Source organism: Carya illinoinensis, chromosome 2 (genome assembly GCF_018687715.1).
Source record: "Carya illinoinensis cultivar Pawnee chromosome 2, C.illinoinensisPawnee_v1, whole genome shotgun sequence".
NCBI classification, from domain to species: domain Eukaryota; kingdom Viridiplantae; phylum Streptophyta; class Magnoliopsida; order Fagales; family Juglandaceae; genus Carya; species Carya illinoinensis.
In genome coordinates, this window is record NC_056753.1 from 976,902 (window position 1) to 1,001,696 (window position 24,795).

General features: G+C 34.5%; 2 protein-coding genes and 1 pseudogene across 3 annotated transcripts; all 3 read right to left on the reverse strand.

Annotated features, from left to right (window-relative positions):
* Nucleotides 1-5,373: 5,373 nt before the first annotated feature.
* On the reverse strand, nt 5,374-8,087 carry LOC122301947 (peroxidase 35-like). 2 transcript variants are annotated; one of them, XM_043113292.1, is made up of 4 exons: nt 7,774-8,087; nt 7,432-7,605; nt 6,984-7,149; nt 5,374-6,143 (listed from the first exon to the last, which is right to left on the reverse strand). In XM_043113292.1, exons 1-4 carry the CDS (start codon nt 7,990-7,992, stop codon nt 5,737-5,739), a joined length of 966 nt encoding a protein of 321 aa, XP_042969226.1. In that variant the 5' UTR covers nt 7,993-8,087; the 3' UTR covers nt 5,374-5,736. The 2 variants fall into 2 exon arrangements, with proteins under 2 accessions (XP_042969226.1, XP_042969225.1); XM_043113291.1 differs by having other exon boundaries at nt 7,432-7,632; nt 7,774-8,086.
* Nucleotides 8,088-12,161: 4,074 nt separating this feature from the next.
* Nucleotides 12,162-14,579, reverse strand: LOC122301948 (peroxidase 51-like). The gene is made up of 4 exons (XM_043113293.1): nt 14,172-14,579; nt 13,894-14,094; nt 13,626-13,791; nt 12,162-12,686 (listed from the first exon to the last, which is right to left on the reverse strand). The coding sequence occupies exons 1-4, from the start codon at nt 14,397-14,399 to the stop codon at nt 12,280-12,282; spliced, it is 1,002 nt and encodes a 333-aa protein (XP_042969227.1). The 5' UTR covers nt 14,400-14,579; the 3' UTR covers nt 12,162-12,279.
* A 7,499-nt stretch (nt 14,580-22,078) lies between these two features.
* Nucleotides 22,079-22,561, reverse strand: LOC122299877 (annotated as a pseudogene).
* Between the last annotated feature and the right edge of the window lie 2,234 nt (nt 22,562-24,795).

Sequence of the window (24,795 nt, forward strand, 5' to 3'; positions counted from 1 at the left end):
CATAGGAGCCTCAAATTATAAATAATAAATTTGAGGAACTTGATCTTGGTATAATAAGTTAAGAAAAGGTGCTTATGAAAATACCACTCACTAGGAGTCTCTTTTTCTTGTATGCTTACTTCTTTATTGTAATGCCCTGTTCCCTGGGGGTCAGGGGGTTACTTTCTGTCACCTAGAAAATCATCTCCCACAATACAAATATAATTTTCAAAGACTATAAAACATAAATTCATCTATTTCAACCATATAAAATGTGTGTGTGTGTGTGTGTGTGTGTGTGTGTGTGTTCCTCTACAAGGATATCAATGAAATAATGTGATGAAATAAATCAACAACTCCACAAAGTCTCGATAATAATGTCAATCTCTCAAAATACCCAATCAACATAACAAGACAAATCTATTCGTTAAGGCTGTCCAATAATCATAGCACCCGTTTTATACTTAATCTACCGTGCTTGCCTAGCCTTGCCTATGCTTTTTATTCTTAATCCTCAGATGAAACATCCAAAATATTTGAATATATTGTGGTGATAAGATGTGAGTTATCAATAACTCAGTAAGCAGTGAATATATACTAATGTGTAAATATGATTCAGTAACAGAATGCAAAACCAAAACATGTTATAACAAATATTAGAGCGATAGTTAGAGATATTCATATTTAAAAGTCATTTGGCATAGCATAACTGAACATCATATTATAATAGAGATCACGTTTAATCCTCGTAGTAGAGTTGTGAAAACCCCAGCAGCCAACCGAGCAAAAATAGAATGTGAACATTTTCCCTTATCATTCTTGGAGTCTCGAATGTGCACACAGGAAAGACAATACAGAAAAATCACTTTGTTTCCAAAGTGGATATACTAGAGATAGAAAAGTTGTTAACAACCCAAATAGAGGCCATAGCTTAGCACTTGTAGTAAGACCAAAGCAAAACAAAAGCAGAATATCATATCAGAGGTTTTCAAATATCACATCATATCATATCATAGTATTGAACAGATTTAAAATCATTTTTTTCATAGTTACATAAAATTTTTAGATTTTATATTCCCTCTTTTTATACAACTGAGAACATAATGCAAAAAATAGCTCATATCTATACTAGTCATGACAAAAAATACTTTTCCCTTTTTATATAAATTTCATGAATAATGCAAATCAAATAATCAAGATTGTTTCAAATTTCTTTTCATAACAAAATATGTATATTTTTTTTTTTTATAAAATCAACCTCAATCAATTTCTTTTTATGTAAAATCTAGTATATGTGCCTCTCTTATCTAACTATTTAATTTTTTCAAAAATCCTCACAATAATGTCAAGCAAAAGTGATTGTCACATAAACATAATTAATACAAACTATTAACACAAATAAACTGACACCTTTAACATAAACGACACAATTAACTAACTCCACGACAACAATCTCATGTTTCCAAATCTTCTAATTATAAATAAGCACACTTAATCCATAAATCCATAAATCATGCCTCAGTTTCTAACCATTGCATAAGCACAACCATTCAATTCCAAGCACACCAATACTTAAATCCAAACTCTGAAGCTCCACTTTCCTAAACTCCACAAAAAGTCAACAAAACATCATACACTTGCCATGACAGACAAATAAACAGCTCATTCTCTTGACAAGTCCACAACCAACAACCCACAAACCAACGTATCAAGCACATCAAACAGTCCTCAAAGTTGCATGTTTTAAACAAACACCACCACCACTCATTTAAAGCACTTCACAAATCAAATACTCCCACCCTTCTCATGATTGGCCAATCCAATCAACACCAAATCAACCGTCATGGCTAAAATCCCAATTAACCAATCCAACCAATTTAATCCCTATCAACTTTTCAAACCAACCATCAATTAAGTCCATCAAAGAGTCTTGAAATTACCTATTATTCCATAATGGTAGCTTCACACTAAAACAAAACAGTGCTGTGGAATTGGGACAACAATGTCAGTAATAGAGCCCACGAACAGGGGAGGTGATGTATTGTGTTATCAACCAAAAAATAAAATATTAGGTGTAGGGGAATAAAAAGTGAGAGAGAGAGAGAGCTTATCAGCTTGGTCACGTATGGCGGTGGATCGGCGTGGATGAAGTAGTGCTATGTGGTTGGGCTTGGCACGATGGAGTATTTTTTTTTTTTCTAATCAAGCTTGTATATATAATAATTAAGTTACAAAGTTTAAGGAGGATCCTTTCCACTATCAATAAACAACAAGCATCTAGACAGTAAATCAAGGGGTATACAGCCAAAAATAGAGTTGGTTGCTGCCCATTGTGCCTCTGCATGCGCACGTCAATTTGCAGATCGATGAATTTTTGCAAAGATCCAACTCCTAAAAGGAGTTGATAAAAGCTTTATGTCTTCAATGATGGGTTCAATTTGCCAGAGAATATTGGTTCTTGTACTATCCAAAGAGTTTATTACCAATTGCGAGTCCCCTTTCATAATTGCCATTTCTTGTTCCTTTGGGAGGCCATTTTCGATGCTAGTAGAGCTGCCTTTGCTTTTGCTACCAGAGGATTAGACGAGAGGATCTTTTCTATTTGAATTTCTAAAATTTTTCCGTGATGATCTCTACAGACTACAGATGCCACTGAGAAAAAGTATCTAACTGCTGCATCAAAAGAAAAGCTCTGGTGGTTGATGGGGGGTGCTTCCAAATTGTAATCTGTGTTTGCTTTTTGATTGACCATGCTTCCTTGTATTCCTAGTAAGTTCTATTCAGTTGGATTTTTGTTGTTTCAAGAGACAAGAGAGTGTGGTTGTGGAGTATATCATTTCTTTGTTTCCATATGAAGTCCAACATTATAACTGCAAACAACTGAAAGTGATGTTCATCTTCTTCTCTCAGTCCCAATTCTTTACCCGGAGAAATGATGATTTTTATCCAGTCTGTCATGGTTTGGTATGATAGAGTTGCATCAATGGGGTACGACGTGATTGGCATCAGCGATATGGATGACACACTAGAGTAGCAAGAGAGGGCCCTACAATGCATGAAATTGCTACAGTGTCACGATGGAGTGGCTTGATTGTGATGGTAGTGTGGGTACACAATGACTACGACAACCAGAGAGATAAAAGAGAGTCAACTTGGAATGGACGAATGGATCCTAACCGATGTGAACTCAAGCAATGTCATATGGACCATTTTGCAGGGAATTGATGAAAAGGCTTTCTCGAGGAGTGGAACAAGTATTAATGTAAGAATGTTTGAATATTTGGGGGAGTCAACTTAGAATTTGTTAGAGTGAAACCCAAGGGTAGTGATGATTAAAGCATTTGCAACAAAGAGAGTTGAAATTCATTTCCTCAACTCCTACACGTGTCAATATATACAAGTGAACATATTTACGATGAAGGCATTCCTAATCACAACTTAATCCAAGTTGGACCCAACTAGTTGAAAGGTCCAACTTGGATTAAGTTAGCACATCCCATCTAAAATAAACAGTAAGCCCAAAAGTTCCAATGCCATCCCAAACATCTAAACAGTGCACCTATAAATTCAACCCCACAACATAGGGTATCCAAACAAATATCCGTTTAGCATCCGTCAAAATCTTAACAGAAGTTTAATTTAGTCCCAGCTAATCTACCCAAACAAACTTTCATCTTAGCTTGATCACCTCCTATATTATCAAATATAAGATATCATCTCCAATAGTTTGTTATACCGCTATCTTTAGATTTGACAAAATTTATATCCTTGAATTTGGAAAACCCATAGCCTTGCACCTTATAAGAACAATATCCTAAAGTTCACATAATCAATAATCTTTTAACTAAGATAAGAATCATTTCCTAGAATGTGTAGAAACTATAACCTTAAATTTGATAATAACTCCCAAAAGCCTCCAGAGTTCATAACCATAAATCTGATCATAATTATTCCCTAAAGTCTAAAAAATCTATAACCACGGATTTCATATAAATCATTCATTAAAAGTCTGTAGAATCTACAAACTCATATTTGACCAACTCTATACTCTAAAACTTGGCATTTGATTTGGCATTTGATCAAGCTTATATACATCTTCAAAATCTAAACCTTAAATCTTATCAAGCTCATTTCATAATGTCTATAGAATAAGCCTACAGACTCTAAATCCCCAATTTTCACGAAAATCATTTTTGAAGTCTGCAAAATTTAAAACCTCAAATCTAGTTTACAGAATTTAAAACTTTAAGTATCATCAAAATCATCTCTTGGGGTCTGGAGAATTTTAAAACTCTAGATCTCACCAAAAAATCATTTTTAAAGTCTGTAAAATCTCAAACTTAGCTTTTATACCAATTGTAATGTCCAAATAAAAGACCAAAATCACATAGCTTCTAATTTAAAATAACTAGTTAATGATATAATTGAAGCCCCATTGGAATCCTATAGAGAGCAAGAAGTACTTCTCCTTCCAAAATAATGTGGGATCTCATATACGGCCACCTACCCTTATCCTTATCATATGAGATATCACATTTATATTCTTTAGACTCTTTAATATATACTACCTTTGCAAGTTGGAGACACAATAGATTTATCTAATTAGTCTATTATTGCAAATAATATGTGCATGTATTCAGTGTCCTTGTATCCGCCTACAAATCTTATTCATCAATTTGGGTAGCAATTAAAGTTATGGCCTCCCCAAAACATCTAGTATGTTTTCATGCATTATGATCAAACAATCAGTGCGCATCTTTCGTTCAAAATTGCAATAGAAAATATCATTTTTATAGTGCTTTATAAACTAAGTATGAGAACCTTGAGTGACATGAATTCAAGATTCAAAGGCTCAGGAGTCAATTGACAGTTATGAGCAGTTTACAGAGGATCCTCTCCATTTTCAATAAAAATGAACAACTCATCCATTTAGTGCAAAAATAAGTTATTTTGGTCATTATGTTTCTATTAATTAGGAATAGATAAATAAGTAAAATGACCAAAAACGTCATATGTTTTTACTAAGCAGATACTATCAATTTACAGTGAAATGGAGACAATGATCTTAATCCATTTAAAGTAAAACTTTAAATGCTTAATTAACTACTTGAAGTCCTCTGTGGTCCAGCTCTTGAGTCCTTGACAATGAACTGGTGGATGACTTTGGAACTGATATTGATTGGCAATGAAATGCAAGAGGTAGCACATGATGTTTGTCTCTGTCTCTCCTTGTAATTAATTTGAGATCGCTTTATGCATGTGCCATGCATGCCTCTTTGATCGACGATGACACTATGATTTACGTTTACTAATGCAATATTTGACCATTTCATAAACTATTAATTCCACAGATTTAAACACAACAAGAGTCAAGAACTTTTGCCATTGTCGAAAAGAGTCAAGTCAATGACATTCTAAATTAAAGAACTTTAGCCCTTAATCTCCCAACATGATTGCTTAAAAGTAAGAATAATAACGAGAAAACCGATCTTAACATTATTCATAAAGCAATGCGTGCGAATTCATTATAATTTATTCCATACGTAAGGACAGTTTACATTGCCTATTTTTATTTTTGTTATTTATGTTTTTTGTTCTTACATTTGATATTTAACTGTAAATGTAAAATATAAATAATTAAACCTACTTACATTTTCTCATCAAATTAAACTTTTGAAATAAGTAGAGATTTAATTATATTTTTTTAGCTTCGACCAGCTTCTAACTCATGAATTTTTTGGCCCGGGCGTAGTATTTTCAATTAAAAGCTGAACAATCACGACGAATGTTGCCATTCTTCCCTGTCTTAACCCCGACGCGACCGAGCTTGGTGATGGCGGAGACAAAGGCGGTTTCAAAGGCAGAAGTGCTAACTGCCCAATTGTTTACAGTTGGCCTGGACCTTGTGTCCGTGAACAGAACTTGGTCCAAGCTGAACAGTCCCTTGCCTTGTTGCAGATTCTTAAAGTATGCTTTATCGAACGTATTGGGTGAGATTGGGTCCATGGTGACGACTATCGTGGGGTCCACATTCTTAGGACACTGTGATTGCAGCTGAGCCGCATAATTCTTGTCCAGCGTAGCGTCCACCGGGTTTTGACGGCTGAAATTGTATAACCGGTTTGCAAATTGACCGCAGTGAGAGAATCCGACGGTGTGTGCAGCTGCATCAGATAAAACATGCAAATCATACACTTTCTAAAAAAATCTAGTTATAAACATTAAAAAAATCTAGTATAAACGTAATTACGTATTAATATATATACCAATCTAATATAATTGATCAAAAAGTAGATTTTATTAAAAATAATATTAATTTAAATTTTAAATATAAAAAAATTAATATTAATACACAAATTAATACGCGACTTTGTTTATAAATAACAAAACTCTATAATTTTTTCCCCCATGATCACATTCTTATTATTTATCACGCATATATAGCGAATGAATCATGCAAAAAGACAGTTTGAGTAGTACTACGTACGCTCTGAAAATAAAGTTGGAAAGTAATTAAGGATCATACGTCGTATTCTATTTCGGAAGACGACGAATGTCGATGATGGACCCCATATATATATACATCATTCACAGTTTAGATCAATATTAATGTACGTCCGAATTTGGAATGTAATGCTTGGTGACATATATAGAATTTAAAAATATTTCATCGAATTCGTAAAGAAGAATATTTTATAATCAGTGAGAAATTCTTTTGAGTTCTATGAAAACTGTATTTATTTTGTTTGTTACAAAAATTAAGGTAAGATGTTTTGATGGGTGAGATTATCTTGGTTTAAAGACGCGTGGATTGATTTTTTTTTTTTTTTTTTTTGAGAATTTAATAATAATAATAATAAATCTGTTCCAAAGATCACGTACGTCTAGATGATCACATGAGTCTGTACTAGAATTTGCAGTTGCACTTTGTAAAATCTAGGATCTCGGTGCACACGGAGATCACAGTAGTAGTGGAGGGTGTTGCGTAGTGCATGCATGCGTACCTGAGAGAGCAACCATATCCGTCTGGGAGAGACCATTGGCAGCAAACATTGTATTGAGCTGGTCCAAATTGAAGAATGGCTTTGGCAGCTTCCCTTCTACGCTCGTTGCATTTGAGCTCACCCCATCCATTCTTCCCAACTCCACAGCATAAGAAGGCCCCCCAGACTACACCTCATCATCATCATATCAGCAATGCATCATCATTTAACCCAGCAGTACCACATTTAGATATTGTCATTACCTTTTTTATTATTGAGAGCAGAAAAAAGAAACGAAAAATCTAAACTCATCATTCTCTTATGATTCCATGATTTGATGATCTAAAAACTATTTATTATATTTTATTTATCTACGTATATCAATGCTTATAAAGAGATCGAAGTATAATTTATAATGAGATCAAGAATGAAAGACTCTGGACTCTATGAGAACGTTGAAGCAACCAACCAGTGTAATGACGTCTCGGGTTGCCATTGCGAGAATATCAGCGCAGGAGACTTTGTTTTTGCAGCTTGGGACTGCATCAACAGCTGCTTTGGCTTTGATCACGGTGTCAAAGCCATCTCCTGCCAAGGACAGATTATCAGGGTGGTCCTTCTCCGCCTTGTTGCTTCCAGTAGACTGTATAATTACAGAGGCATCACAACCCTACAATTTTTAATTGTGAGTTATTTACTTACCATCAGACACAGCTAGCATGCACCCGGAAATGAGCAAATGGAGAGCCGGTTATAGCGTTCAATATGAAATGATCTCTATCGTTGTTATGTGTCATTTTTTAAATTTTACCTGGACAAAGCAGTCATGAAAAAATAGACGGATAGTTGCAGCAACTGCGACCGAAGTTTGTTTAACTTTCTTTCCAACTGCATCTCTTACGATGGTTTCAACATTGGGGCAGACGTTGGCATAGTAGTTTTGCTTCAGTTGTGCCGACACTGTGTAAGGGAAGAGGCCGCAGAAACCTAAGATCAAAAGTGACCACGCAAGAACAAACCGAGCATCCATTTGAGGGGCCAATTCGAAGCTCGATTTTGCACTATCGGACTATTTCTATTTCTATATACCAGTGCTATCTATATGGGTGTCTACTACTCGATGCATGGTTTGGAGTAAATTAAAAGGGACGTATATATAGAAAGATCAAAGGAGCTGTAGTGGATGAGTGGTCACAAACTGCAACCACTTGATAAATTAGAATCTTCTCGTCTCTTTAGCCAAGAACATATTGCTGTTGTTTTTTCTTTTTTTTTTGATAGGAAATATCAGCCTTTCATTAAAATATTGCTGTTGTTATTAGAACATAAACTATGCCATTAAATTCAACTCATGTCCATGTATTATCAGTTCGAACCAATTAATTATTATTGTTAAAGCGGAAATGATCAGTTTGATTAAGACATTGATTTTGGGTCTGTTAATTTACATATATACGTAGATTAGCCACCTCGGATAAATGTCTTATCCAGAAACTATATACAACCACATATTTGAGTACTTTCGGAGCACGATCGAGAAGTATGAAAACCCAGAACGAGTTCTTTTAAGATCGAGGAGAATATCTTGGAACGTGGTCTAGACTCCAAAGAGAAATACATGTGTGGGTGCGAGACAGAGAAATGAGTGGCTAAAAAAGTGAGTACCACCCCCACCACCACAACAACATTTTAGGATGCACGCTACGAACGACTCGTTCCTGGCGACTTCTTGGCTTTAGAAATGAGCAATATTAATTTAGCAGCCATGGTTTTTCTTTTCTTTTCTTTTCTTTTTTTTTTCTTTTTGCTTTTGTCAGAATCTTACCAACCACGCATGCTCAATATCGTCAGATCATGTCATACATATAAGTTATAACACTTCCATATATAAGGTTGCAAGATCACCATCATTATGGGACTAATACTTCGGCCCATAAGAAACTAGCTAGCTAGAAAAGAAACATGAGAGAGCCAAAAACAGAAATGAAATGTGAATGAAAACTGAACTTCTGTATTAATAGCGCACCAAGATGTAAATCTGTGATCTTTTGTCAATTATCCACCAGCTGTTGAAAACAACCACCAAGTGTGAAGCCAAAGTCAGGAAAGGCTGCTCTGCACCTCCAAGCTAGGCTCTGCACCGTCCAAATGTTGTTGAAGGTTGAACATAACTCCAGCAGCTCCCCACTGTCTCATTTAGTATAGCTTCTCCTATAAAAAGAGAAATCTGATGTGTGAATGAGAGTGTGGGAAACAAACAGAGGGCGTGATAGAGAGAGTCGCTGAGTGTCTGTAAACTTATACAAACTTAGTGAATTTTGACTCCAATGGATATAGGTAATTGCTGAACCACTTAAAATATCGTCTTTGATGTGTTTTGGGCAGTTTTGTGCGTAACACCAGCTAGCTAAATGAACTAACTAAGAATTACATGAGTTGGAAGCTGTCTATCTTGCTTGTAGTTGCTGATCTGTGACTGAATACTGAAAAGAGGGAGGGGGAGACCCATTCCTTGAGAGGAGACCTGTTCTGCTCTTCAAGGGAGACACAGGGGCTCCTAGTCCTCAGATGAGACTCGGTCCACTCCTTTCTCCAATAAGGATGCCCTATAACTTATTGCATTTAAAGTTTTTTTGTTAGTTCAAGAGATTTTGTGCGCTGTATTTCTCTCATTTTTGGATGTGTTCATGTACTTGTTCTTCTCTATCCATTGACAAACTTGCTTTGTAGGATGTGGTAGGTTAAGAATGAGAGTAATGAAAAACACCGACATATAAGAAACACAGAGCAAAAAACAGATCAAAAGAGATGTCGATGAAAACTGTTTTGGATGAGAAAAACTGGTATTCTATTCTAGAGGGGAGAGAGGAGAGACTATTTCTAAAATTTCTCTAACTGAATTATATCTCAAGTGGCTTACTTTATGCCAATGCATACATCGGTATTTATAGGCTTGTAGATTCACTTAGCATTTACTCTAATAGATACATTCACTCTAGTTCATGAATCTACCAAAAGACACAACTCTTCATCGAACATTTACTAAATTATGTTTATTATTCAACAAACTGAACTCTTTCTATTGACACACCAAGCTGTAACTGAACCATCGACAGTCACCAACATGCATGACGCATGCATGCTACTGTATCAGATGTTAACCAAATTTCATGGACATTGGTTTATTTATATACATAGCTTTGATGATCTGTTCTTATATTATGAACCAAGAATTTACAGTCGGAAGATAACTGACTTGCTGACTTGGAGTTGCTGATGTGTAACTGTGAACTGCTGAATATATAGATGTTGTACGATAATAATTCATGTGGGTGGAACCTGCTTATTAGGCCGGGGTAAAATGCAACCGCATTTGACATTAACAATATGAGCATACCTATTATTATTTTACTTCCAAATAAACATTTAATTGAGAAGATTTAAGTCAGATTCCCAGTGGTCCTCCTTAGAGAGAGAAGCTCCTCCTTCTCTCTAAGGAAAAAAGGGATTAGACCGTCTGACGGGGGTGGGAGCTACGGCTCCCCCCTCCCTCCATCCAGTTTGTTTTAGTCTAGTTTCACTTTTCCCGGTTTTAATAAGCGTGGGTCGGCGGCGATCATGGTGGCCGGAATGCGTTTTTCTCTACATGGTCAAGGACACGGAAGCCGATTACCTTTTTTTCTTTCAACCGGACGGGATGGAAGCGGTTTTACACGATGAAGAGGGAGGGCTATTTTATTCCAATCGGACTTTGAAGCCACCTATTCTTATTCCAATCGGACGGGATGAAAGGCTTTTTACAAGATAGAGGTGGAGGGTTTCGATGTTTTTTTGGCCGTGAATGTGATTCGGTTGAAAGAGTGACCACCATGGACAACCACGTAGATGGGCGTGGTGGTGAAGGGGAGGGTTTTCAGTGGGTAGAGCCACGGATTTCGAGTTTCAGAAGCCTTGGTATGCATGCGTTTCTGGGGTGTTCTCCCGACGGGTTCATTGACTCTGTTTTAGCCATGGAAAACAGAGGTGTTTTTTTGGGATGAACGGCTGAAATGCATGGGGGTTGATGGAGGTTTTCTGGGGTAAAAGTCCATGTTTGAACTCACGGTGGATTTTCTCTTGTTTGGTGGCCGGATTGGGGGGACGCACCGTTTTTTTTTTTTTTTGTTTTCATTTTTGTCTTGTTGTTGGTTTGCTGTTTAGCTTTTGTTTTAGTTTATGGAGGTTGTTGTTGGTCTCTGGCTTTGTATCTGGTCTCCGTCTCTTCTAGCCGAAGCGGAGAATGGCTGGTTCTTGGAAGGTTTGGGCTGGTGTTGGTGACGGTGACGGAGCTAGCATTGGTGAGAAGCCGGTTGCTTAGCGTGGTGAAGATTTGGGGTAATGGCATGAGGGCAAATGGCGACATGAGGCCTTCTTGTACGCTGGTGCAGGGGATTCGGCGGGGGAAGATGCAGAGGAGGGACAGAGGGGATACGGATGGCGGCGGCAGATGGTGATTTGGAAACCCTAACGGGTTTGGGCCGGGCCCCTCAAGCACTCAGTCTGGGCTTTTGTCTCAGGCTGGGCCTTTTAATTTTATAGTCCATAAGCTTCAGTTTTATTTGTTGTCTGTTTTGTTTGGTTTGTTTTAGTTTAGCTTAGTTTTTTAATAAAAAAGGAATAGATTTGAGTCCCACTCCTTTTTTGGAGGATGAATGTGGGGGTTAGTCCTACTCCTCCTTTGGAGGAAGGTAGGTGTTTTGTACTCTTCCTCCTTGGGAGGAGAGAGTGGGGTAGTACTCCTCCTCCTTGGGAGGATGGAGCGTGAGGATACCTCTCTTCTTTGGAAGATAGGTCGTTAGCTCTGGTTTGACAGAGCGCTTTCTCTTTTGACTGTTGTCAGAAGAAAAGGTGTAGAAGTTTAGACAATGTCCGTCACAAAGAAATTTGTTGTCGGGGGAGCTCATGAGCAGTTGCGTTAGTTGACTTATAGTCTGGTTTTTCCTGTATTGATAAGTCACAGTTGTAACTTCGATTATTAATGAATGCAGTAGCATATTTCCATCAAAAAAAAATTGAGAAGATTTAATAAATAAATAAATAAATAAAGGAAGAAAATTCAGATTTCAGTCTGAATATGCTTGCCAGCCTCACGGCACTACAAGAAAAACAGGCAATTGCGACCAATTTATAGCAATGAAAAGAGCGACCAATACTCTTTTCATTGCTATAAATTGGTCGCAATTGCCTGTTTTTCTTGTAGTGCGGTCAAAGTCTTGATTTATTATTAATTACTTTATTTTGTGCATAAAATAATGTTTGGTTTTAGGGCTTTCTCTGTTCAATTGAAAGCAGTACAATCACGACGAATATTCCCATTGGTGCCCGTCTTGACTCCGACCCGGCCTAATCTGGTTATGGCATTGACGAAGACTTGCTGGAAGGCCGTCGAATTTCTTGCCCATCTATTAACAAAGGGCCTGGACCTTGAGTCTGTGAATAGAACTTGGTCCGAGGTGAAGAGGCCCATTCCCTGCACAAGGTTTTTGAAGTACATATTATCGAAGATCTGGGCCGTGTTTGGGTCCATGTTGATGGCAATTCTTGGGTCCACATCCTTCGGGCAGTCCGATTGAAGTTGAGCCGCATACGTCTTGTTTAGTGTTGGGTCTACCGGATTTTGAGGGCTAAAATTGTATATCCGGTTTGCAAACCGACTACAATGAGAGAATCCGACCGTGTGAGCCGCTGCAAAACACAACATTCCATGGTTCATGTTAGATTTCTATCGTGCATCCATATCCATCCATGCATGCAACATTACAAGTGCTAATTTTGTATCGGGGAATAAATTTTATATTGTTTATGAACAAGGTCTTGAACATGTTCATAAAGTTGGTGTAAACCTTTCTCTTTGAAATGTTTTATGAGATGAGTTATACCCATGAATTTTTTTCATGGTATTAGAGTCTGCCATAGGACGAATTGGAAGCCATACTACTTACCCCGTGATAAAAACTAGAAAAAATACTGACACATGAAAAAAGATGTTAAGCAATAAATCTCATATTATATGTAGACAATGTCTTGAACATGTTTATAAGGTTAGAGCAAATTTATCTCTGTGAACTGGTTTTATGAAATGAATTAGATTCATAAATTTCATCATTTTGAAATGCATCATTATCACTAAACTATTGATGAGATGACGATGACAATGGCGATGACAATGATGATGAATTATGATCAATTGCATAGTATATTCCTCAAAAAAAAAATGTTATATATTATATTCCCATCTCATATTTACAAAAGAGCTGACCTAAGGGTTGATAGACATTGCTATACGAGCATAATATGATGAACTCGAAAGAGTGTAATATATAGCAAAACTATTTTTCCAATATATTATTGGGTACCGATATAATATATATATATATATATATATATATATATATAATCCAATGGCACACTGCGTGTAGAATATATCAAAAAAAGCTGTCGTATGTGAAGATCATATGATTCCAACTTATAAAACCAATAATGAACCACTTATTCTAAAAATAACTTATCGAAATTCTAATGATTGATAAAAATTAAAATAAAATAAATAAAATAAAAAACCCTCGATGTCCAAAAAAAAAATGGTTTAAAAACCAGAGAAACATTTTTTACAAGAAGCCATACCTGAGAGAGCAATCATATCCTTTTGGGAGAGCCCATTGGCAGCAAACAGGGAAGTGAGCTGATCTAAATTGAAGGTTGGCGAAGGCAGCTTCCCATTTACACTTGCAGCTGTTGAACTTAGCCCATCCAACCTTCCCAACTCAACCGCATATGAAGGTCCACCCGACTGCACCAATCATGCATTTTTCAGCACATCAATACATATTATATCTACTTAAAAAATAAAAAAAACGTGCGTATAGATCAGGATTAACGTCGGTGAACAGACCAGTTGAATCACATCTCGGGTCGCCATTGCGAGTATGTCAGCACAAGAGACCTTATTCTTGCATGTTGGTACCGCATCAACAGCTGCTTTGGCTTTGATCACTGTGTCGAATCCATCTCCTGCCAGTGAAAGATTGTCGGAGTTGTCCTTCTCGGCGTTGTTATTTGCAGTCGATGCAATTATCACCGACGCATCACAACCCTGTAATCTTATATATTAATTATAAGGAACCAACTCAACGCCCGAGTTTAACATATATATATATATATATAAATTACCTGGACAAAGCAATCATGGAAGAAGAGACGGATGGTTGCAGGAACTGTAACAAAGGTTTGTTGAAATTTCTGTCTGACGGCTTCTTTGACAATGTTTTCGACATCGGGGCAGGTATTGGCATAGTAATTTCGTTGTAGCTTTGCTGCTGTTGGGTAAGGGAAGAGGCACAAACTGACGATGATGATGCAAAGTGATGACAACACTACCAAATGATTAAACCGAAACATGATTTGATGATCAAAAGTTTCAAGTTTCAACGTACCTAGAAATTGAAACGGTGCATAGATTTTATATACGCAGTATATAGGGGTTGAACTTGAATTATATATAATTAATTAGAGATCAGAACTAAACATATAAATAATTGTTAAGGTGCCGGGGAAAATGACTACTGTACAGAGAAGAGGTCTTCGGTCATGATCACTGATTATAAGCTTAGCCAGTTGGCCGATTAGATCAGAATCTCACGATCATGATGATCAGGCAGTACTGGACGTTGGAGATCAAAATTGTAATTATTATATATTTGATGATGATGCATGACTGATGATCAGTTAATGGCTGCCTGGTTGTCAAAATATTATTCGATTTAGGTTTATTTATTCAATTAATTTAGCATACGATCGATCGATAGAAACTTCACTACGTACAGCTCAGGGAAAAACAAAAAAAAAAGGGTATAATGTGAATGCAGAAGCTGCTCCCAAAACCTTATCTGGTTATTTGAATTTGACCCTGATCAGAATGGCTGCAGCTTCCCGTGGGCTTCCAAATCCTACGAGTACGCGTATACAAATAAAGTGTCGTGAAAATTATTACGTGTTTACATTGTAGATTTTTTTATAAGAAAAATTATAATTTTAGTTATAAGTGTATAAGTATTGTATAATTATTTTAAAAAATATAAATAAATATAAAATTTGTATGAAAAATTAATAATTTAATAATAAATTTTATTCTTTTTTAAAACGACAGCATAGTACACATTAGATATTTTTCTTTCTTTTTACAAACCTTTTTTGTTTCTCAAAACTTTTTTATTTTTTTTATTTTTTTTTATTTTTACTAGATCATGATTTTGTAAGGGTTGGCTGTCCTTTAAGAAATATACTACGACTTTGTTAGTCGAATACTCGAAAAGGTTTCGTATAAACCCTCCGATTAAAGTCCAATTAAACACATCCGTACTCATGAAAGTTCATAATTTCTGGCCTCTTCAATGAATATGAATCCTTAATGACTGGCATTGATGAGATCACAACTGAATCAAATCGGAGTAGATCGATGATGGTACAGCTAGGTGCTAGCTTGCAAGTTAGGCGTCTTAGACCATGAGTTGGGAGCACAAAAGACGGAGGGGGTGGCGCGGCTACGTACTAGGGATGCAACGACAGATCTATGATCTGACTTTGAATTAAGGAGTTTTCGTATGTTATAATATATTGCATGCGTGATAATTGGTAGAACAAAAGATAATTAATTATATATTATTATATTGATAATAATTAGTGCGTTAATATAGAAAGTCATAGGTTGTGTTAGTCTCCACGAACAACTCATGATTACCTAAAATTGAAAACATATATAATAACACTACTAAGATTAATTAGAATACTATACATGTATTTTGTATTTTCAAAGACTTAGATCATATAATTCTCGCAATGTATGTAGATACATATATATGTATATTAATCTTTACATTAATTTGATGTAATTGGTCAAAAAATAAATTTTATTAAAAATAATTTTAATTTTAATTATATATAAAAGAATCAGTATTGATATGTAGATTAATACGCGACTTTACTTGTATGTAGCAAAATTCATATATATATATATATAAAAGATTTATTACAAGAAAAATATATATGTATGATTAATATTTTATAATTAAAATACCTATTTGTCGACGAGTATTAATTATCCATTCTCTTAATTTCATGAGTTCTCTGTTTTTGGAAAGTGAGTTGGACCCGACCCTGCATCGATTTCTAGCTAGCTCAGCTGTGTACGTGGGTAGACATTGTTGCTTACGTACTCACTCACACTCGCCCAGCACCCTCATTCTTTATTACTGTAAATTAAGCTATATTAATAGACGAGGGAAGTTGTTTAGTTTTTGTTCCCTCTCTCTGAGATAATGCAAAGCCGATCGAGACATCTCAGTGGACAGGGAAAAGCCATGGTAAAGAATATTGGATTGTAGTCATGGTAAAATTGTTGTTCTTTCCTTGACTCTTATCTTTATTCTTTTGGCTTCTTCATACCATATTTAATTAGCTAGGGGAGGGGAGATCGGGGAGGGGGGGTTTGCAAAAGAAGAGAACGGTGGAAATTATAAGCTATGTACGTGCTTCCGTTATTTTTTTAATTGCTTTCTATATATTTTAGTTATTATTATTACTATTTGTTTTGTTTTGTTTTTTTTTTTTTTTTTTTTTTTTTTTTTGAAAGCAATGGGGTTTGAATTTACCAATCATTAGTCGTATTTCGCATATGGTCAATAATCCCATTGAGATGCCCTTTTTTTTTTTTTTTTGAGAAAAGTGAGCTGTCCATGATGAAATTATATATTTTATAGTAATATACTATATCTATATGCTAGTCAACTTTGGTTACTTATAAATTAATGGAAAGATGCATGCATGATGATCAATATATATATCAGCAATGCTATATATAGTCGTAGAATTGCAAACGCCGCGTAATCGCTTTGAAAAAGAGTGGAATCCACGATTAAAAAGTTAGTTTTTTTTTTCATGTGGGTTCCATATTAATTCATTTTTTTCAAAGTGACTGCACGCCGCTTGCACAACCACGACTGCAAATATTATTTCTCATATATATATATATAGAGAGAGAGAGAGAGAGAGAGAGAGAGAGAGAGAGAGAGAGAGAGAGAGAGAGAGAGCTAGGTATACCCAAAATATATATCTCCACGTGCAAGCCATGAGATCGATATATATTGCGATGGTACTTGCATATATCATATATATGTTTATGGATTGGAACGATCGAGATCAATTTTATATAGCCGAGAAAATGATTGAATTTTGTGGGTTTAAAACGGAATAGCCTTGAGATCTTGAAAAAACCAAAAAAAAAAAAAAAAAAAAGATCGGGTCCCGGGGAAGTTTTCATTCAAGGATTCATTACTTGGCGCAGTAGTAATATTACCATCGAAGGAGATATTAATTAATACGTACTAAACTGGATATGTTAGAATGTGTGTAGGGATGCGCCTTGAGAGTGTGTTTAATTTTCCAAGGCTGTAAAAATAGTACGTAGGTGTTGCTTTTCGGCTTCGATCGATCTACTTGTAATGCATTAATTATTCCATGTATGGTTTAGATTCATGACAGGGTGGTAATTATCAGAGTAATTTTAGGTATAGTCGTGTAATACTTAAGTTTCGTGTATATTTTTTTTTAAATAGTGAAATTTATTAATAAAAATTATTTTTTTATTATGTTTTTTAAATAAATATACGCCTCTTACAAGTTCTGTAACAGATAATATCATTTCTCAGTATTCAGTCGTCCAGCTACCTAGTCATTTTGGAACGGACAACCATGATGGATGTAGGCCAGTATGTAACTTCTGACAACCATGATGGATGTAGGCCAGTATGTAACTTCTGACACCCATATATAGCCATAGGGAGCTCTCTGTTGCTGATCCTGTGGGTGTGTTTAAGTTGTTGCTTAAACGCAAACACCCAAACCCAACCTTAAGGGTGTGTTTATGTTGTTACTTAAACGCAAAAGTGACCATCTAATGTTGATGTTATAACCCCCGTTGCGGCGGGGCCATTTCCTTACTAATTTTTCCTTAATATGACACATGACTGACCCCTGCGAGATTCTTCCTTTCTTAAACTTAAACTTGACGCAGGCGCGACATTATAATTAAGTAGCGTGATGAGTGACATGAAAATATTTTCATGGGAATTAAGTTTTTTTTCCTCTAATCAGGCGTGGCATCTTAATCACCCAAAAGAGAGAGATCAGAGGAATAATTATTTAAAAAGAAAAAAGAACAAGCATTTTGAAAGTTTTGTGTATATTATATAGAGTAATAATTAAGATTCGAGGCATGAAAGTCTTGGTGTATGGAAGAAGGGTGCTGGATTCTTGACCCATTTATTTACAGTGTCTTGATTTATATATATGGTAGGTGAATAGTCTCGTCCCTTGCACAAGATTCATGAACCATGCACGTAGGGGCGAAGTGAGGAATATATTTTAAAAGGAGTCAAATAAAATTAGAACAATATATTTAATATATTTTTTTATTTTATTTTTATATAATTTTTTTATGATATATAATAATCTGATATGAAGATTTATAATAAAAATAAAATATGTTTAATAAATCTTATGTATTAAAAAAATATTTGATATGTCAAGAATAATATGTCCTTAAAATAATATAAAGATATTCATATAAATATATTAAACAAAAAAAAATACATAGTATCAATATTGTACCTTGCGTTCTTTTAAACAAATAAAATCATCAAGTATTGAATCTAAATCAAAATTCTTAGTTATTTTTCTTTCAATATAGACAACTAAATTATTTGTTAAGAATTCATATTCAATTTTATTGCGAAACCTTATTTTAAGAATTTTCATAACTGAAAATGCTCATTCATTAGTTGTTGTAGACATTGGAATAGTTAAAATTAGATGAATTAATCTATCAATAAGATAGTATATCTTTGATTTCTCTGTCTCTACCAATCTTTGACATAAATTTACAATAGATCTCAAATCTCAAAACTTTGGATTGCTAAGGACGTCAAATTCATAATACTTCAATTGAAACCTTAAATTGATTTTTTCATTCTCAGAAAAATCAAGAGGATAATAATATTCCACAAGACAACATATATTATCAATATTAAGGGATTTATACCCTTCATTTGGATCCAAAACTGAGTTAAGAGTTAAAAGATTTGTCGTTCTTTCACCAAACCTATTGTCAAGCTTTTGCATTTAAAAATCTATAGTAGCATTAAATATTTCAAAATGATAATGATGTTCTATCGTAATGTGATCTCGTTGATGACAACCACAACCTTATACATAACGAGAGCTCAATTTTGGGGTGTCAATATCAAATTAATCTTCTTTCAAATTTCTAAATCTTATGATAGTAAATATATCTCATCTAGAACGTTGAGATGCTTTCATTGTAAAAAAATTACAAGGTAAATAATATGCAACATCATTTGATGGAGAATACTCTAATCAAGATCAAAATTGTACTAACCATGAAACTTGAAAGCGATGAGGATGCTTTTCAGAACTAGAAAATAGATATTTTGATAGATGTATTTGATATGGACCCATTTTTAAATAAGCTCTTTTTATTTCATCATACTGATTGACTGGATAATCTCATATAGTAGAACATAATCCCGGATTTCGTTGTACGGAAGATATATCTATCCCTTTAGAATTAGAGAAATGATTTTTGCAGTCGGTAAATGCAGTCGGCGTGCAGTCGCTTTGAAAAAAATGAATTAATATGGGACTTATATGGAAAAAAAATTATTTTTATAACTTTTTTTTATTCATTCCGTACACCCATGAAAATTTTTTTATTTATTTATTCTGTACAGCCGTTTGCATGCCGACTGCATCTAGCAAAGCCCTTAGAATTAAGTGTTGACGATGTAAAATGAATTCTTTCAGATTTCAAAATTGGAAAGTTAAGATCAAGATTTTCCTCAGGTTCAATCCTTGGAAGTTTAGAAGAATTTTTTGAAAGATCAACTTCTTTTTTTTTTTTTTTTTTTTTTTTTTTTTTTTTTTTTTTTTTTTTTTTTTTTTAAGAATGAGTTAATAGTTTTTAATTTTCATTCATGAACCTAAATTTAAAATCAAATTGAAACATATAAAATAAAGTTAGAAATTTAGATAAACTTTATAGATATTCTAATAACAATATCTCAAATTAAAATTAAACAATCTAAAATGGAAAATCAAACAATTTATTAATACACATAATCTTATAAAAGAAATAAAAAAACAACTTAAATTAGTACATACAACCATACACAATTAATATATGTAATATATATATATAATATGATCAATATCAATATAAAATTTTTATAAAGAAAAAAGACATACTCTCGTACAGATAAAGGAGTAAGGTGTAAGGAAATAGTGCTCCGTGGGACTGTGAGATGAGAACTGGTAGGAGCTATCAAATATGTTTGCTAATCTACTAAAAAATAAAATGTCAGTTTACTATATAGAAAAAAATTATTAATCTACTAAATAAATAAAAGTATTAATCTACTAAAAGTATTAATCTATTAAATAAATGAATAAATAATATTATGAAATTTGTTAGATGTGAGTAACTACTGTTGAGATTAGAAAAGAAAAAAATAGATTAGAAAAAAGCATGTCGAGACAAAAGGGGCCAAGTTCCATCTTTGACTATTTGACTATCTCATGATCTTATCAATCTGGAAGTTTCAAAAATAAAAAGGCCGAACCTTTTAGCATGGAAATGCGATAAAGCGAGTCTGTGAAAGCAAGAGCGATTGAGCGAGGTTGCGAACTTGCGTGAGAGAGAGAGAGAGATCATGCGTCGATGCGAGAAGGCGAGAAAATTCTTGATCCTGGAAACTGGAAATGATCCATTGGCAGTCGCAGCGTTGCGCCTCACAGTCGAGCAAGAGAGCAGGTAAAATCTCATGCTTCATTTTTTCTTCGTTTTGATAATGAAAAATGGAGAAAATAAAATGTGAAGGACTAGATGTGTTTTGATGTTGGAAAATAGAGAAAACAAAATGTAAAAGATAAGATGTGAAAGTATGGTGTTGTGCCGTGTGCGAAGGAAATGTAGTCTATAAAAGGCAGTCTAGTAGATAGTCGTAAGCCATAACTTAGAGATTGAAATGCTTTAAAAAATGGAAATAGACTAGAAATACTACCAGTTATAGTTAGAATATTTTTTTTAATTATATTTATAATAAAAATATATATTTTATTTTATATGAGATGTGTTTTATTTATTTCATTTTTATATCAGATTAAATTTTATTGAGGGACTAAAATAATATTTAGAGGAGGGGCCAACACATGATAAATTAATCTTATTTTATTAAATTAAAAAAATTAACATATATTTTTTTTCAAAATTAACATAGCCCCCCTTTGGCCCTAACGTGGCTCCGCCACTGCATGCACGCACATATATTATCTAAGAGAGTTGCTGCGTATAGTCCTCTCTTGAGACTCCTTTGCAGTCCTACACACGTGCGCATGCGTGTCTCAAGTAATTGTCTAAATGCCCTGGTCAATTGTTGTGCCACAACCTAAAAATCCAAACTGATTCTTGCAATTTTTCCCTCTCAAGCTCTCAACGCCCAACAATCGACGACCTCCTCCACCAACCTCCTCTACCATCGATGGGATGACCTCCTCCACCATCCACGGAGTCACATACTCAACTACCCATCGACGACCTCCTCTACCATCTACAGATTTGAAGTGCTCTTCTCCTTCATTGGTCATTGTCGATCTCCTCCACCTTTCATGGAGTCACAATGCTATTCTCCTCCACAAGTAAGGAATTAAGAACCAAAAATCAAAATAAATCAGATGCTTGTGTTTTGGGTATGTCAGGTGCTCGTGTTTTGTGGTTGTCATTGGTGCTTGTATTTTGTGGTTGTTCTGGGTGTTTGTGAGTTACAATGTGTTCTGGGTGCTTGTATGCTGCAATGTATTATGGGTGCTTGTGTTTTGCCCCGACGTTCTTTGATATTTAGTTGTTTTCCAACATATCATTTTTGTCCATGGTATCGTTGAATGTTTGGGTTAGCGAGCTTATGTAACCTTGTCTTTATGAGGAAAATCACAAGAAAAAGGTTCTTGAATTACCTCTTGCATAACTCAGTTACATATCGTGATCTATTGTAAAGAATGAACCACATCAACACAATCACCAGAGCATCTGAAAAATTTTAGGAATTAAAAAAGGCAATATCACAATGACAGACAGAAAGGGCTCAAAATTGATTGAATGGTAGCATATGAAAGCAAAAAAGTACTCATTAACTCTTTTGTAAATCAACCTCTAAAAAGTTCTATTTTTCCTTTTTGGAAATTCATACTACTGATTATTTAGATTATAGTCGTCTTCACAGATATCATAATGGTATGTAACCCAAGTAAATCTTGGTTGAACTATTGCATAAAGTAAAAAATAAGTAAAAAATAAGCATACATCATGTAAAACCAATAACTAAAATAAGGAGGGATACAATGGAGGATACTAAAAAGATAATGCTCCCACCAATCCAACATGCAAAGCCCAAAAGTGACATTGTAAAGATAGATCTTCGTTGAATCCAATTCATTGCTCTAACATCTAGGAACAATAAGCATATTGCTACAATCATAAACACATTTTTGTAATGCACTTCTTTTTATGTATGTCGTCCACATGTTTGTGAAATTGTAAAATTCCATATGTATTCAACTTCAATTCGACTGATTGTCATTTTATTTTAGTATCAAGTTTATAAAATAAAAAATATAATTTGTTAAAAATCATGTCTTCCTTAGACTTGTGCTTCGTGATGTTAGAATAAGCAAGTGTGGTTTTTTGTTTGAAACAAAAGTTATCTTCCCATACCAAAATTTTATACTTATTTAATTTTTTTTTAATCTCGTGTTATGCTTAAATATATCAAAATTGTTTTTGATAGAGAAAAGGGAATAAAACACATCTACTAGGCAATCGCATTTTTTTTTTTTTTTGAAAGCAATACTTATATGGATACTCTAAATGTGAGAGATGATGAGGAATAATTGATAATCATGTGATTTTAGAGCTAACGCCAGGGAATGATGATGATAATGGGGTTGTAGAGCAAATAATTGGGAATGATAATCATGGAACACTAGGAAATGATGATGATGGGGTTTCAAAGCCAATGTTGGGAATGTTTTTTTAAAACTAAGTAAGAACTCATTGGCTACTATAAGCAAAATGAGAAACATAATAGATTTGGGTTAATGACCCAAAGGAATAAAATGGAAGATAATGATAGTGTAAGATATATAACACTCGGTTGTACTCATAGTGTTATGGCAAGAAACCATATTTCCAACTTTCTAAACCACGCACGGCAACAAAGACCAATTATAAGGTGAAGATTAATGTAATCTTGGTTGGTGGTGTCTGAGGCATAACTACTTTTCAAAATACACACAATCATAGTCTAAGTCCACGAAAGACAAGATTTTTTGGATATAATAGAACTATTGATGATTTCTTAAAGAGGCAATTAAATATTAACAACAAGGCAGGCATAGGTATGGCCAAAAGTTTTAACGTATTGGCTGTCGAGGCTGGTGGATTTGAGAAACTTCTATTTATTGAGAAAGATGCATAGAATTATATTGATAAGACTCGACACCTTAGACTTGGCAAGCAAAGCAGCATATGGGTATTTTGGAGATGTTGTGACATTTGATAAAGATACCTAATAAATATATATGACACGTCATTCACCCCATTTGTTGGTGTTAACCACCATGGACAGTCAATACTTTTAGGAACATGTTTGATATCAAGTGAAAATATTGAAACTTTTGTTAGGTTATTTGAGACTTGGTTGAAATGTATAGACGGGAGAGCGCGAAAAACTATCATTATTGATCAAGACAGGGCTATAAAAAATGCTATTGTAATAGTTTTTTCAAACACCTAGCATAGATACTACTTGTGGCACATAATGTGAAAATTGAAAGAGAAGTTGGGCTCGCATACTGAATATAAGTGTAGTTTGAAGAGTGCGTTGCAAAAATGTGTTTATGATTCTCAGACTTTTGACAAGTTTGAGAAGTCTTGGGAAGTGTTTCTTGACATTTACAATTTGCTTGAGAATGCATGGTTGGAAAGTCTTTATAATGAGTAAATTGATTGGGTTTCTGTGTACCTAAAATATACATTCTGAGCATTTTGACTATTTTAAAATGTGAGAAGACATTGTAAATATGCACTATTTTCCTTGCTCTTCCCTTATATTTTATGGTTAATGAAATGCTATTTATATTTTCCTAGCTTAGTTGTATTTAATTTAACACTTCTTAAATAGTTTTAATATTTATAGAGTTCAACTAGTATTCTAGTTTTCCTATCACAAGTACTCATACGTTTGTCTACTAATTTTTCATGCAAGTTTCAATAAATGAAAATCATATTGCATGTGAAATTAGTATTGGTATCATCTCTCTCTAGTTCCACACCTGAAGTTTATACCCTTTTGAGAAGAAAGTTTTAGTTGTTGCAACAAAGTATTCATCTGTATTATCAATTGATAGTAATACTGGAAATACACTTGATAGTAATACTACAACAAAGTTTTTGTATTTCAGATTTGTTCATATATTTCAAAGTTTTAGTACTCCAGATTTGTTCATGATATTGTTGCAGGTGGAGACAAAAACAGTGAACAGTGCACCGAAAGACACCGAATGCACCGTTGCACCGTTTGCTCTTTTGTATTGTTAGGCACCTCTCTCCAAGAATCATGCAGCAAATTGCTGCAACGTAGTGATCTGCTCTCCTATAAATAGGAGAGCT